General features: G+C 40.2%; 3 protein-coding genes across 3 annotated transcripts in view; 2 read left to right on the top strand and 1 right to left on the bottom strand.

The window, feature by feature from the left end:
• The window catches only part of LOC136433269 (sushi, von Willebrand factor type A, EGF and pentraxin domain-containing protein 1-like), a 110,529-nt gene that overhangs the window by 69,809 nt on the left and 26,737 nt on the right, over nucleotides 1–13,983 (bottom strand). The gene's annotated exons all lie outside the window — the stretch shown is intronic.
• Nucleotides 5,822–10,949, top strand: LOC136433263 (snaclec coagulation factor IX/factor X-binding protein subunit B-like). Its single transcript, XM_066425287.1, has 8 exons — nucleotides 5,822–5,928; nucleotides 6,312–6,422; nucleotides 6,582–6,692; nucleotides 6,869–6,979; nucleotides 7,165–7,566; nucleotides 7,825–7,995; nucleotides 8,821–8,987; nucleotides 9,400–10,949. The coding sequence occupies exons 5-8, from the start codon at nucleotides 7,431–7,433 to the stop codon at nucleotides 9,508–9,510; spliced, it is 585 nt and encodes a 194-aa protein (XP_066281384.1). The 5' UTR covers nucleotides 5,822–5,928; nucleotides 6,312–6,422; nucleotides 6,582–6,692; nucleotides 6,869–6,979; nucleotides 7,165–7,430; the 3' UTR covers nucleotides 9,511–10,949.
• On the top strand, nucleotides 11,719–13,926 carry LOC136433274 (transmembrane protein 179B-like). Its single transcript, XM_066425306.1, has 3 exons — nucleotides 11,719–12,054; nucleotides 12,432–12,557; nucleotides 12,971–13,926. Exons 1-3 carry the CDS (start codon nucleotides 11,765–11,767, stop codon nucleotides 13,230–13,232), a joined length of 678 nt encoding a protein of 225 aa, XP_066281403.1. The 5' UTR covers nucleotides 11,719–11,764; the 3' UTR covers nucleotides 13,233–13,926.

Below are 13,983 nucleotides of genomic sequence, written 5' to 3'. Positions count from 1 at the left end.
TAAACCGGCATTAGAGAACCTTGGCCCGTGTAAAAAAAGTTGCGAATCAGCGCCCCCCCCCCCCCACTGGCTAATAAACATAGAGTAGGAAATGTGACTCTTGTACTATAGTACAACAAGACTAAATCTCAGGAGCTCATAGCGTCAAAATCTTCTAAGAGAGCACTGCAATTTGGATTCAATATAGTCTCGTAAGTCTGTTCTTACAAACATTCTAATTTAACGCCACTTCTTCAGTTTATACTACATTGGTATTCCCGTCACGTGTTCGGGTAATTTAACTTAGCCACAAAGTATTCAAAAACCAAAGCAATAAGAACGCTATTCAGGTACCGTACCTTTATCTTATAAGAAGATATTCCAATTGATTCAGCTGAAAACCCATTTAACAAAATGTGTAAGTAAGGCACATTTTCCTGAATGAAGCAAAAGTATCATGTTTCGCAAACGTTAATCAAACCCCATATATTGATATACTCAAATTCATTGCAATTATAGTTGAAATCCTTGTATTAACTTCTATGTATCTATAGTTGTGGAAGACATTAGAAAAGTTCTTGTACTTTTGTTTTCTAAACAAAGTGCTCTCTCTAAAGTATTAAATCTCGCGCGATCTTAAAAAGCAATGCTGACTAAGCTTCACGCCCAAACTTCAATCCGCACAATTTTGCTTTGAACACCGTCCGAGATTGGTCTGGTACGTGTTTACATGATGGCTGGGCTTTGTTGGGCGCTTTTCAGTCAATCTCATAGATTATTTTGTTTATCAAACGTGCTAAGCGCAAAAGCTTCATATACTGTCGGATAGGCACTGGCATGGCTATTTTGCAATCATCTCTCAAAGCTTAAAGACGCTTGCTACCAGCATGGTGGCAAACTGAGGTATTTTCTACTTGTTTTCATTTTTGCTTCCTCCACAGGGAGGGACAGGTAGTTTTCATCATCATCATCATCAGTACAGGTAAAGGATTAAACCATACAGTTAAAGATGTCAGACATTTGATTTTGCGCATTTTGTCTGGAGCAGAAAACGATGCCGGACCCCAAAAGGGCGGATATGGAGGGCAGAAAGAAGACGGGTGCTGGCGGCCATGGTGCTGATTCTGGCAAACGGTCTCGCTTCTTCAAGACTGGAGGTAGGTCTTACGTACACATTGAAAATATAACTTACACCCCAGTGCAACAAAATACCAAACAAACTCCGTGGCAAATTCTGGACAGAAAGCAATAAAATGATAAAAGTCCATATATTTTTTATTTATTTTGAAAACATAAAGTGAGCTGAAATTTGGTTCGTTTGTAGTACAACCGTATGCCTTTGTCACTAACGAATTGATTGTACCTATATGTGTCGGGTGGATTGTTTATTGATAGATAACGTTACTTGCAAACTAATGCCCGAAGCTAATTGCAAAGGGATACGCAGATACGATAACGCAAAAACTATACAAAAGGTCTAGTCTATAGCTCTATCTGATGTTTCTTCGTACATAACTGGTAGGTTTGACTTCTTCTTTGTCACTGTTTACTGAATCATCTAACTGTAACTGGTTAAGAAAATGAATAGTCCCACTTTTTGGTGATGAGCGGGATTTGTGACGTTCAAGTAGTAGTTTTGGGGAGGTTGCGGTAACCGTTTCCAGCCTTGTTCGGCCTCATAATCAGATGATATTAACAAATGAAATATACTTCATTTTCCAATGCATACATTAGCAATACTGCCAATAGCGTTTTATACAGTCCCTTTTCTAACTCTAGTGGATTCAATCTGGCACTTATGCTTACCTGACAAACATTTGGCCGCTTTTCGGCATTATGGTATAGATAGCTTTCCACTGCATACTCGATTTTAATATGCTTGTAAAATCCTACTTTACCATTGTATTAATAGACATATACAACACCAGCAAACAAGAGATACCACGATTTAAGCAGAAAGGCGTAAATGTTAAATGTTTAGCCTTTTAGGAGGGCTAGACAAAATAAATTTTCCAGGCCGTTTTCTGTTGATTGCCTCCTACAAGAAGTTTTTTCTATTCATTAGCTGAGTGGCTTCTATCCTGTGTGCGATGGTTATGCTGTTCCAAAGAGTTGGCGGATGGGTTTGTTGCACATTTGCGGATTTGCTTGTTTTGTACAAATTGTACAACTCAATGCACTAATGTATTTCAAAAAATTGCCAATGATTTTCGGTAGCTTTTGACTCAAGAAAGGGACGATTAGACCTTGAGTCACCTGACATCATGCTGATTACGATTGTTTGCAAACATGACGGAAGAATGACACCATGCCTTCATATTGAATAATGTGAATTTCACAATCACGAAATGAGGCTTAGGTAGTATTTCTTGATAAACGAGAAATTGCTTTAAGTATCTTGTGTTAATAATGACAGCTATATGCTCAGATAGAGACATGCATTGTAGGGTGTGAACTACGCAAGTTGTCATTTGTTTAATCAAGATTCATATTCAGATTTATAACAAGGAATGATACAATGATAATTTTTGAATCGTGATAAATATAATATACGTGGTCTATGTCTATTGCGAAATACAAATGACATGTTTTAGGCCATGGTCACAGCACGTCAATTTTATGGATGAAATCCACGCGCGCATTGATTTTTCCCTAATTTCTAAAAAGAAATAAGAAATTTTGTTCCCCTCTGGAAATGGTCAACATGACGAGAAAATAGCGACACTAGGCTATCACACTTGTGTCACTTTCTGCACTTGAATACAAAAGACTTATCGATACCATGTCTTGTCGCTTCAATTCTTAATAGTCTCTACTGGGTATTTTGGAATTTAGGCATCTTTTTCCCCGATCTTGTTTGTTTTTTGCCCTTTTACATTATATTTGGAGTTTGCAGGGGATGTCATCCATAAGATTTACCTGCCATTGCCTTAACAATTTTCATACTTGCGTACTTAGCACTTATTTCCATCCTGACTAGGAAAATCCCATGTCTTTTTTAGAGAAAGTTGACAGAATATTTCCTAGGCCGACCCAACTAATAAGGCTTTAACTTGTGTATCCAATATCAGAGAACGTACATTCAACATGTCATTAGGTAACGTTAGGTATTTCCATTTTACGACTGTATTCATTATCTTAAACTGTTAGGTTATTTCTATAAGCATATACACCTGTGTGTGTACACATGTGTGCGTGCGTGCATTTGTGTGCGTGTATATGTGTGTGTGTGTGTGTGTGTTTGTGTGTGAGTGTATGTTTGTGTTCTTGCATGCATATATATATATACATGTATATACATGTGAACGCACGCACACATACATGCAACGCGGGCACACACACACACACACACACACACACACATATATATATATATATATATATATATATATATATATATATATATATATATGTGCGTGTATGTATATATATATATGTGTGTGTGTGCGCGCGTTGCATGTATGTGTGCGTGCGTTCACGTGTGTGCGTGTATGTATGTATGTATATGTGTGTGTGTATGTTATAAGTATGTATGTACGCATGTGTGTGTGTATCTTGTATTCCGCAGAGAAGGTTGACTCTTTTTTCTCCCACACTTTTCTCGCTTGAAATACGATTCTTCCATGCCCATTATTGTTGGAATGGGCATAAAGATGTTGTATGTCACAGGAACGTCTTTCAGTGATTTTAAACTCATTTTCGTAATGCGTTTCTCCTTTAAACGACACGTTAGAGCACGCATTTAAAGGTGGGACGAGGATTCTGAATTCCCAGTTTTGTAGCCCTAATGAATGTTTACATTTTGTAAATTATATCTCAGGGCGTGTCGTCGGCATGTGGAATAAGGTGCAATCTAGCAGAGTTTGCTGGCTTTCACTGGTGAGTTGTGGCCTCCTGGCGATAGGATTGGCCCTGTTTATCACCGCTACAGTCATGTCAGCTCATCTCGTACCTGGACGGAAGGTGTGTACCATAAATCTCTATTTACAGAAACAAATTGTAGCAGTTGAGTAATAATAATAACCTTTATTGTACATTCATGCCCTATAACGGGCTAGCGCTAAGTACAGGCATATGGATACAAAATACTAGTACATGGTAACGTTCATATAATGACACTGACAGGATTTCTAATACTAATCTAAAACAATGGTTTTAAAAGTACTCTAATTCATAGGTTCGGCTTCTTCTCGTCTCTTTGTGATGTTAGAAATATAAGTTGAGATGGACTTGCTTAATATTCCATGGTCAAAACGCATAATAAAAATTAATCACACAATGTGACGTCCTCCACTAGGTAGGCTGTAGTGACTGCTAAATGTTGTTAACTTATTTGTAGGAGGCTAATGAACCTACGAACCACGGTGGTGCGGTGACGGCGGCCAACTTGAAGAAGTCAGACACTTCATGGTGGACCACACCCTACAAGGAAAACTCGGATTCGACTTTACCATTTGGAAACCCCAATGTAAACGCTTCGACCTTGCCAATTGCCGTCACATCTCAGTCAACCAAACGTACAGGTGAGCAATGCTCCCGTGGGCGTATGGATTATTGATCAATGATAGCTTTGATTTAAGTCAAATAGTATGGAAATGCCTGACGATGCCAGACATTGTGACATTCTATTTTGCTACAGACATAAACGGGTGCGTGGAGAAACCCTGTCAGCACGGGACCTGTGTGATCAAAGACTCCGGTTACAACTGCACCTGCCTTCCTGGATGGACTGGGCATAACTGCCAACAAGGTGACTTATGCCATCATTCAATCACCATCAATGTTTTCCGTCGTATAATTCTAAAAGACTGCCAACTGTGACTCACAATCTAATAGAAAAACAAGTCAGTTTCATTATTGAATTGTAATTATAATAAAATTCCTGACCCGTCGTCAATAGCTATTGCCTTACTTAGTTCAAATCTTTGATAACTATAAGCTGTCTTTATCTCACGTCAACTACATAATCTGTTTCTGTTATCAAACAGACATCAATGGGTGTGCCGAAAGACCCTGTCAACATGGAATCTGTGTGAACAAAGATGGCGGATACAAATGTACCTGCTCAGCCGGATGGATTGGACAAACGTGTCAGCAAGGTGAGGCAGTCAAGATTTTGAATGTTGACAGAAAAGTCGTTCTTTATTCTTGATCGCTTACATTATTTGAGTCTTTCATCATGTGTTATGAAAACATAGTTGAAATGTCCAACATAGGGTGCTGAAGCTAAATTGATTATTCATTTTCATCATAGACATTGATGAGTGTATCAGGAACCCATGTGAGCATGGACGCTGTGTGAACAAAGACGGCGGATACAAATGCACCTGCTCACCTGGATGGACTGGACAGAACTGTCAGCAAGGTGAGTTCATTTCGCGCGGCGGTCAAGCTTTTGAATGTGGACAGAAAATGTTCAACAGTCTTTCTTTATTGTTTATCACCATTAGATTGATTGAGAACACATAGTTGTAAGACTTCACATAGGGGAGCTAAAGCTAAATTGAAGATTTCTTTCCGTTGTCACGTTAGACATTAATGAGTGTACCAAAGGGCCATGTCAACATGGACGCTGCGTGAACAAAGATGGCGGATACAAATGCACCTGTTTACCCGGATGGACTGGACAAAACTGTCAGCGAGGTGAGGTCTGCGTGTGAAGATTAATCATATCTCACTACTTTACAAAAAAACATATTGTTTTTCTTTTTTGATACATCCTTTTCCAATCTTTCTTTCTTCCTAGATTGGTTGTGACCCGAAAGTTGAAATGTCAAGCATACGATTGTAGCTACGCTATTGCTAAACTGAGGATCTATCTTTGTTAACGTTATTCAGACATCAACGAGTGTACTAGAGACCCATGTAATCGCGGACGCTGTGTGAACAAAGATGGCGGATACAAATGCACCTGTTCACCTGGATGGACTGGACAGAACTGTCAGAAAGGTGAGTTCATTTCGAATTCGCGAGGCAGTCAAGATTTTGAATGCGGACAGAAAATGTTCAACAGTCATTCCAAGTTTCTTTTTTTTCAATTATTGGTTTGGCTGTTCCTGCTGACAAAGACAAGACAAGACAGTACATTGAAATTTGGACAGTAAAACAAGCTATAAAAATATTCTAAGTACACTGTACATGAAAAAAAAAACTTGTCTATAATGTCTATAATGGTATCTACATCGAAAGGTCAGGGCAGTACATATACACTATAAGTTTCTTTTTAATTCCTTTTAACGCCCTTAATTTTTCGAAGATTGGTTGAGAACATAGATGAAATTTTCAGCATAGGGGTACTGTGGCTGAGTTGAATATTGAATTTCGTTACACAGACATCAATGAGTGTGCCAAAAACCCATGTCAACATGGACGCTGTGCGAACAAAGATGGCGGATACAAATGCACCTGCTCACCTGGATGGACTGGGCAACATTGTCAGGATGGTGAGTTCCTTTCATGAAACCTTGTGGTGAACAAATGTGCTTAAGTCTGGCTTTCTAATTCACCCTCCCCCCTTTTTTTTGCGAACTGAAAGTTGAAATGTCAAGCATACGCTCGTAGATACGCTGTTGTTAAACTGAAGATTTATTTCTGTTATTTAGACATCAACGAGTGTACTAGAGACCCATGTAATCGCGGACGCTGTGTGAACAAAGATGGTGGATACGAATGCACCTGTTCACCTGGATGGACTGGACAGAACTGTCAGCAAGGTGAGCTCATTTCGTAAGGCAGTGAATATTTTGAATGCGGACAGAAAATGTCCAACAGTCTTTCTTTATTTTTTAGCAGTTGAATTATTTTATTCTTTCATCATTTGTTATGACAACATAGTTGAAATTTCCACCATATGGTGCAGCCAACTGGATGATTTATTTTCATTATATAGACATAGATGAGTGTATCAGGAACCCATGTGAACATGGACGCTGTGTGAACAAAGATGGCGGATACAAATGCACCTGCTTACCCGGATGGACTGGAAAACATTGTCAGGATGGTGAGTTCCTTTCATGAAACCGTGTGGAGAACAAATATAATGTACTTAAGTCTGGCTTTACTTAAGTACTAATTTATCACTCTTTTTGTTTTTTTGAAGATTGGTTGCGAACCGAAAGTTGAAATATCAAGCATACTATCGTAGATACGCTTTTGCTAAACTGACGATGTATTATTGTCATTTAGACATCGACGAGTGTACCAGAGACCTATGTCCACATGGACGCTGTGTGAACAAAGATGGCGGATACAAATGTACCTGCTCACCTGGATGGATTGGGCAACATTGTCAGCAAGGTGAGCTAATTTCGCGAGGCAGTCAACATTTTTGATGCGGACAGAAAATATCTCAGTCTTTCTTTATTCTTTAGCACGTGAATTATTTGATTATTTCATCATTTGGTATAAGAACATGGTTGAAATGTCCAACATAGGAGTGCTGAAGGTGAAATATGATGATTTGTGTTCATCATATAGACATTGATGAGTGTACCAGAAACCCATGCGAACATGGACGCTGTGTGAACAAAGATGGCGGATACAAATGTACCTGCTCACCCGGATGGACTGGACAGAACTGTCGGCAAGGTGAGTCCCTGTAATCTCCTACAGTAATTGTAATGCTGTTACGACAATTTTTCCTGCTTTCTTTCTTTCCTCTCTAATCGACTTCGAATGATGAATGATGACAACCTGTCCAGACTCCCACCTTGGTAGAAACTCTGGCTCCGTAATCATGCTGGGAAACAAGGTCAATCTTTTCAGATTCACGGAACACATATTCCTTTAAGAATACTTTAACCGGTCTTTAATGACAGTCCATTCGTTCTTGTTTGTTTGTTACAGGCCGACCCTGTAAGAGTGGATGGAGGAAATACAACGACCACTGCTACAAGTTGATGAAAGGAAAGGTCATCTGGTCTGTAGCAAACTCACAATGCAAAAGACACGGTGCAAACCTTGCTTCTATCACAAGCCATGGAGAGAATGACTTCGTCACAAAGCTGATATTTAATGGTGGGTTATGTACGTCTCCTCATCAATAGTGATGGGACCCGGTGTCTATTTGGGCTGACATTAGCTCTTAGTGTGAAATCTGAGTATGTTCCGTTTCTTTCACTGATAGAAATCATCATGAAATACGAAAGACACTTGTGCAGCTTGTTCTTCACGCGCAGAACCGTATGTTGTTACGCCTTTAGGCGGTTTATTGGTCATGCGAACAAACAAAAGCTACTTCTATCTACTGTCTTCACATTGGCATGCAAAAAAAAAGACAAAACGAATTCATGACATATATGGCGTGGTGGTGAAGCACAGACGAATCATGTATGTATACATCAATGAAAGAAATCTCACTATTTGAATGTTGAAATTAAGTATCAAACTTTATCAAAATTTCATTTATACTGTATTTTCAGAGGAGTTCATCAACTTAACGAAAGAATCATCAAGAGACAGTCAAAAGAAATTATAAATCAACACATTCAGAAAAGAATTGATCCAGCTAAAATTATGCAAACATCGTCCATAAATAGCTTTTCATCCTGTACCTACTATGATGTTTGGTTGATCCCCAGAGTGATCACGCTTTGATATGTGGTCATAGTATGTTTTTGAGTAAGGAGAATATATGATGCTTGTGAATGTAATGGTAATCTGACGAGTGTTCACTACGTATTTTCCTTAGAAACATTGTTCATTGGCCTACCAGGCAGCATACTCTCATACAACATGCTCTCCTTGGTTGCTTGCAATTGCCCCTCACGTTGTTTCCATAATCGGGCATTAGAACATGTCTGACTGATATCCTAGTCCCAAGAACCTCTCCTTCCATTACAGCTCCTGTAGGGGACCAGCCAGTTGTCTGGTTTGGACTAAACTGGGGGGACGGACAATGGGAGTGGACAGACAGATCCCGCCTTGTCTATACGAACTGGGCTCCACATGAACCCAACAGCAAAGCCCTGCTCTCTCTATGGCCAGCGTGTGCCGCTATATCCTCAACGGTATTCTGGTTTTTGTTACTTAACAATTCTCTCAGCCATTTCCATAGACTTATGGCTGGTGGTGTAAAACCTTGTCTAGGGATATAAATAATACTATGATATTTTTGTAGATGATTAGGTTTCAGGTTTAGGAAAGATAGAATTTAACATATATAACATATGTATCAATGATACTATCATGCCATGTTACATTCTCTGTATAGATATACAAATGGACGAACTGTTTTGCCAGGCTCGAACCTTTCCAAACACGGGGTGGACATGGAGTTTACTCCCATTTTTACTGGAATATAGACCTTGATTTACTCAGATAATCATGATACTCAGCAATGGCATTGTAGAAAGCGACTGCAATAAGACAGTGATGGTTACCTGTATAACCTTTGGTGTATATATCGTTTTTTTAAAACAGACTGGCCATCAGTGGATGCCATTCGGAGCGTTCAGGAACAGAGGAGAGTGGACGGACCAACGATGTGCCGGTTACTATCCCTACATCTGCAAGGGTCGAAACTATGGGTAACCCAATTTTGATTCAGTGATTAAAATCCCGGCTTGTATCCCCAAATAAGAAAGGAAACGGGATTGGACCAAATGTTAACGGATGCCACTCTGCATATTTCAAAAGATACATTGTGTAACATAGACCACTGTCAGGTCCGAGATATGGGATGACATTTGCCAATGTCGTTGTGGACAATGAGTTGTAATGGTGTAGTAGCGCATAGACATTAATTGCACGGAAAGTGGGGAGCTAAATTTGTGATAGTTTTCTTCCTCCACATGCATTTTGTAGCAGCATAGTCCAATTACATCTCCTATGCGATGGGGGAAGAATTCGTTTTGACTTAGCAAAACAGAGTTATCATATTGCACCCTCTGTATTTAATTCTTAAGACAGTTTTATAAGGAATTACAGAAGGTTTACATACCTGCTTGTCATCTCAAAGCCTGTCATTGCATTGCAATTGGCAGATTCAAATGTAGTCAGATTCATGTAAAAAGCAGCACCTTTAACTGTTGACAAAATGATGACTTATCTATTAAGTGGCACAAGAGCCTTGTTATGTAATAACATGGGTATATCTGACAAAAGTAGTAATAGCTGTTACTTGAAGTAAACGCTAAAATAGTATTTGTGTTCATCATATCAGAACTTGTAGTCGTTATTAGGAGCAACAAATGAAATAAATGTAGCACGACGCCCTGAAGGAAATATTGCATTCGTGTGTATATATAAGAGCGTTTGATTAATGAAACAAACTGTCACTAGTCCATGAAATGTAACAATTCGAAATGTGCTCAATGAGGTCTGTCAGCAATGTTGTATCTGTAATGATCATCATCACTTACTGCAATGGTATGGTTTGTTGAAACAACATCGCAGCATGCATGAGATTCCAACCGTCAGACTTACAACGACAAGATTAGGAAAGTGCTGTATATGTATAGTAAATGTAATAGATTGTTGCCATATACTTTTAGTGGCGTCATTAGCAGGAATAAGTACCAACATGTACCTACAAGTACCTACATGTTGAAACTGTGGAATTGTTTTAAACAGACGGAAAACTATATCTATATGGACAAAGTATTTACTGGAGAAGACATGAGTACATAGCCAACATGCGCGTTTGTCTTTTGTTCTCGCTTCAAAGTGCCACTAGGCTTTACATAGTTGTGTTCTTATCTTAAGAACCTCTGTGCTGAAAACGCCTTAATTTAGCGGTTAAACAAGCCCACAGATATGAAAATACACAACCATTAATGTCCGTAATTCTGAAAGCAAGTTGTAAAAATTGGATAATTCAAAATAGTCTCGTTGTCAGGGGCGTTAGTCGGGAGGGTCGCTAGGAGCGCGATTATAGCCAGGCTAAACCATGCCACACCAAGTACATGTTATGGATGGCATCAGCGTACGCTCAGTTTTCAGAAAAAATACAAGCAATCGTGATCCATTTCAAAGATAGCATAGGTAGAGCTTTGCGACACGCTAAAAAGCATAAGGTCGCTTTGCTAAAGTTATTGTTTGCACATTAAAATGTGAGTTTAAAGAATATTCAATCATATCAATTTCAGAAGTGTTCTCAAAAGCAATACATGTATGTTTGAAGCCAGTGCGAAAGTCTCTTTCTCTCGAGGGGCTCAGAGACCCTTTGCACATTTTAGTATCATGCTTAGAAGATATTCATTTACCCTCGTTGAAAATATCATTGCCAGGGATGTCAACTCGACTGACCGTGGTGTTCACCACGCTCCAAAGGTATGGCGCATGGAAGTGATATTTCAAGGGTCTATGCCAAAGGTGATATCTTAATTTTTGCATTTTCAAAAATGATTTTGCTGTCAGTGGTGACGGGTGGACATAGTAAAGAGGTGGTACCTTGGAACACGCCCCCACAATATTCAAACATGTGACACTGTAAATATAACAAGTCAATAACCTGCAGAAGGTCATGCGACCATAGGGCATGCAGGTCTCACGCAGTCTGAGGGGGACCCACTTTTCATTCACCGTGTCCAACTTTACATTGAACTTGAGACCAGCTGAATCCTAGTCAGTTGTCACTAACATAAATGGAATCGTCATGGTATGAAATTAACAATGGGACGTTTCAATCTGCATGTGTTCGTAAATATTTACACATCAATCAATTATTAAATGTAGTTTGTCTCGGACATTTCGTGGGGAGTATCAGCAAAGGAGAGAACAGCGTCTGAAATTCCACACCTGAGCGTGTTTTTGTTCTACAGTACGGCAGGTCACGTGTCTACTAATGGCGGACTTCCTTCTCCTGACTCAGGTCCTGCTGTACGTCGCTGCCGTGGTGGGCGGCCTCGCCGTGGCAGTGACAGTAGGTCTCACAGCCGGCAACTTTCATGGCTGCTGTATCCTGTACGCGCCCATTGTGGAGGACACGGCGTCCCCAACGTATCAGTGGCTGATCAAATGCAGCTCAAACTCCAACTGCCACTTCCCGATCGGGGTGGGGGTAGCTGCCGTGGTGTACGGAGTGATATACGGCGGGTACTGCGCCTACACGCTCATCAGTCGGACTCGCAATGGGTAAGTAAGTTAAGTCAGTTGCAGAATGATGGTATCTATATTTACGTTTCACTGTGTAGGTTTGACATATATAAAGCTGAAAAGTGATCCTATGTGACAAGGAGATGAAACATATCTAATATTGAAGAACATTTATCACATTGAAACTGAGTGATATCTATGGTGGTGTCCTCGTTCGCCTACTCACTAGTGCAAGAGGCCAGAAAGTCCAGGTCTTTCTGGCCACAGACATATGCCTCAGTCGATCGAACAAGAAATGATGCTGCATCGCGAACTGTTTTGAGGTCTTTTGATACTATTATGCAACTACACGTAAATGGGTAGAGGTATGATGCTTTAAGACATATAACGTCACCTCCGTTTTGGCGATCCCACAGGAAGGACATGGTGGTCCTGCCGTCGCTGCTGCTGAACGGTGTCCTCAGCCTCCTGACGCTGGTGTGCGGCGCCATGGTGTCGGTGGGCTATAACAACTTCTGCGCACAGGTCAAGGACGTCATCTTGTAAGTACGAATACTAAACCCTGCACTGGCACACATTTCAAGTTGCTCATCATGGGGTATCCCAAAGTTACCTTGTTCTTCAGTTAAATGCCGTGATTATATCTCCACATTTGGTCTTTTAGTCAATAAACCCTTGGTATCAAGCTATATTAATCAACTCGGACAATAAAGCCAACTGATCAGTGATGGAGGGGAAAGGGCGACATTTACCCCCATTGACGACCTGCAGCTAGATATACTTTATAACCAACAGTAACAGCAAGAGAAACGATTGTTTGTACTTCTAACTTTCACGAGTGTGCACTGAGCATAAACATGATCAAGGTTTCACCAGGCACACTTTCATTGCTGTTGTCCTACTTGACACGACTCAAATTCTCTGTTTTACTCTTGTTAATTTTCTCTGTTCCTAGTTACGGGTACGAGTATGGAACCTGCAGCCGCTACCAGAGCTCAGCTGGGTACAAGAAGGGTGACAACGACGGCATGCCGTTCGACACCTTCATGACAGCGGCGCAGATCTCCCTGTGGGCGCTGTTCGGGGTGTGGGCGGTGCTGACCGGGCTCACCATTCTGCGCATGAGGCTGAACTCCCGGGAGGGCAGACCTGCAACCCTTCCCAAGTTGCCTTGGAAGAGGTCTGGCAATGATGAGATGACGTCACCAGTAATCTAGGCAACCTTCGTAGTCAGTGGTCTCACGCTGTGTCTCGGCTCACCCCTTAAATTCAGTTTTTGTGAGCGAGAATCTCTCAGAATCACTCAGAGCACTAATGCTAATCTCATCGATACAAATAAATTATATACATTTGTACTATATATGATATTTTGATTAAAAAGACATAACGCAATAAACCCTTGCACCATTGTACAAGCATGTACATATTTTCCAACATGGAGAGGCTGATGACGCCAACATGAGATTGTTTTCTTGTACTTATATATGTAAGTAGTATGACATCCTTTCGATGCTTTCATACAAGATGAATGTGCTGAATGTAACCAGTAGCCGCCCAGAACGTATATGATGGAAGTTCGATCAACGTTGCATCAGCTAGGAAAATGGGCGTTGCATATGATTTCTCTTTGGACACACATACATGGAACATATATACCGGATATTTTCCTTATATACGTAAACATGACCTTATATGCTTGAGTTCTAGTGACATGATATTACGTTCTGGGAACGTGCTAATGTAACTATGCTTCTTAAGCATGACATGTTCGAGAATTCAAGAGGGGAAAGCAAGAGCATCCCAACAAACGTTATGTTGTATTAATGATATCATCATGGGGTTGGTATGTAAATCTTTCTCAATATCATGGAAGAGTGTCTTCAAATTTCAAAATAAATGAATATCCTGCAAGCGCTGGGTTGATTGTTTTAGTTCTAAACAAAAGTTTGTTCATGCTTTGCTTTGTTT

This window comes from Branchiostoma lanceolatum, chromosome 4, assembly GCF_035083965.1.
Source record: "Branchiostoma lanceolatum isolate klBraLanc5 chromosome 4, klBraLanc5.hap2, whole genome shotgun sequence".
Classification (NCBI taxonomy): Eukaryota; Metazoa; Chordata; class Leptocardii; order Amphioxiformes; family Branchiostomatidae; genus Branchiostoma; species Branchiostoma lanceolatum.
Note: the sequence above shows the minus strand (reverse complement) of the source record. Positions and strands in the feature narration are given on the sequence as shown.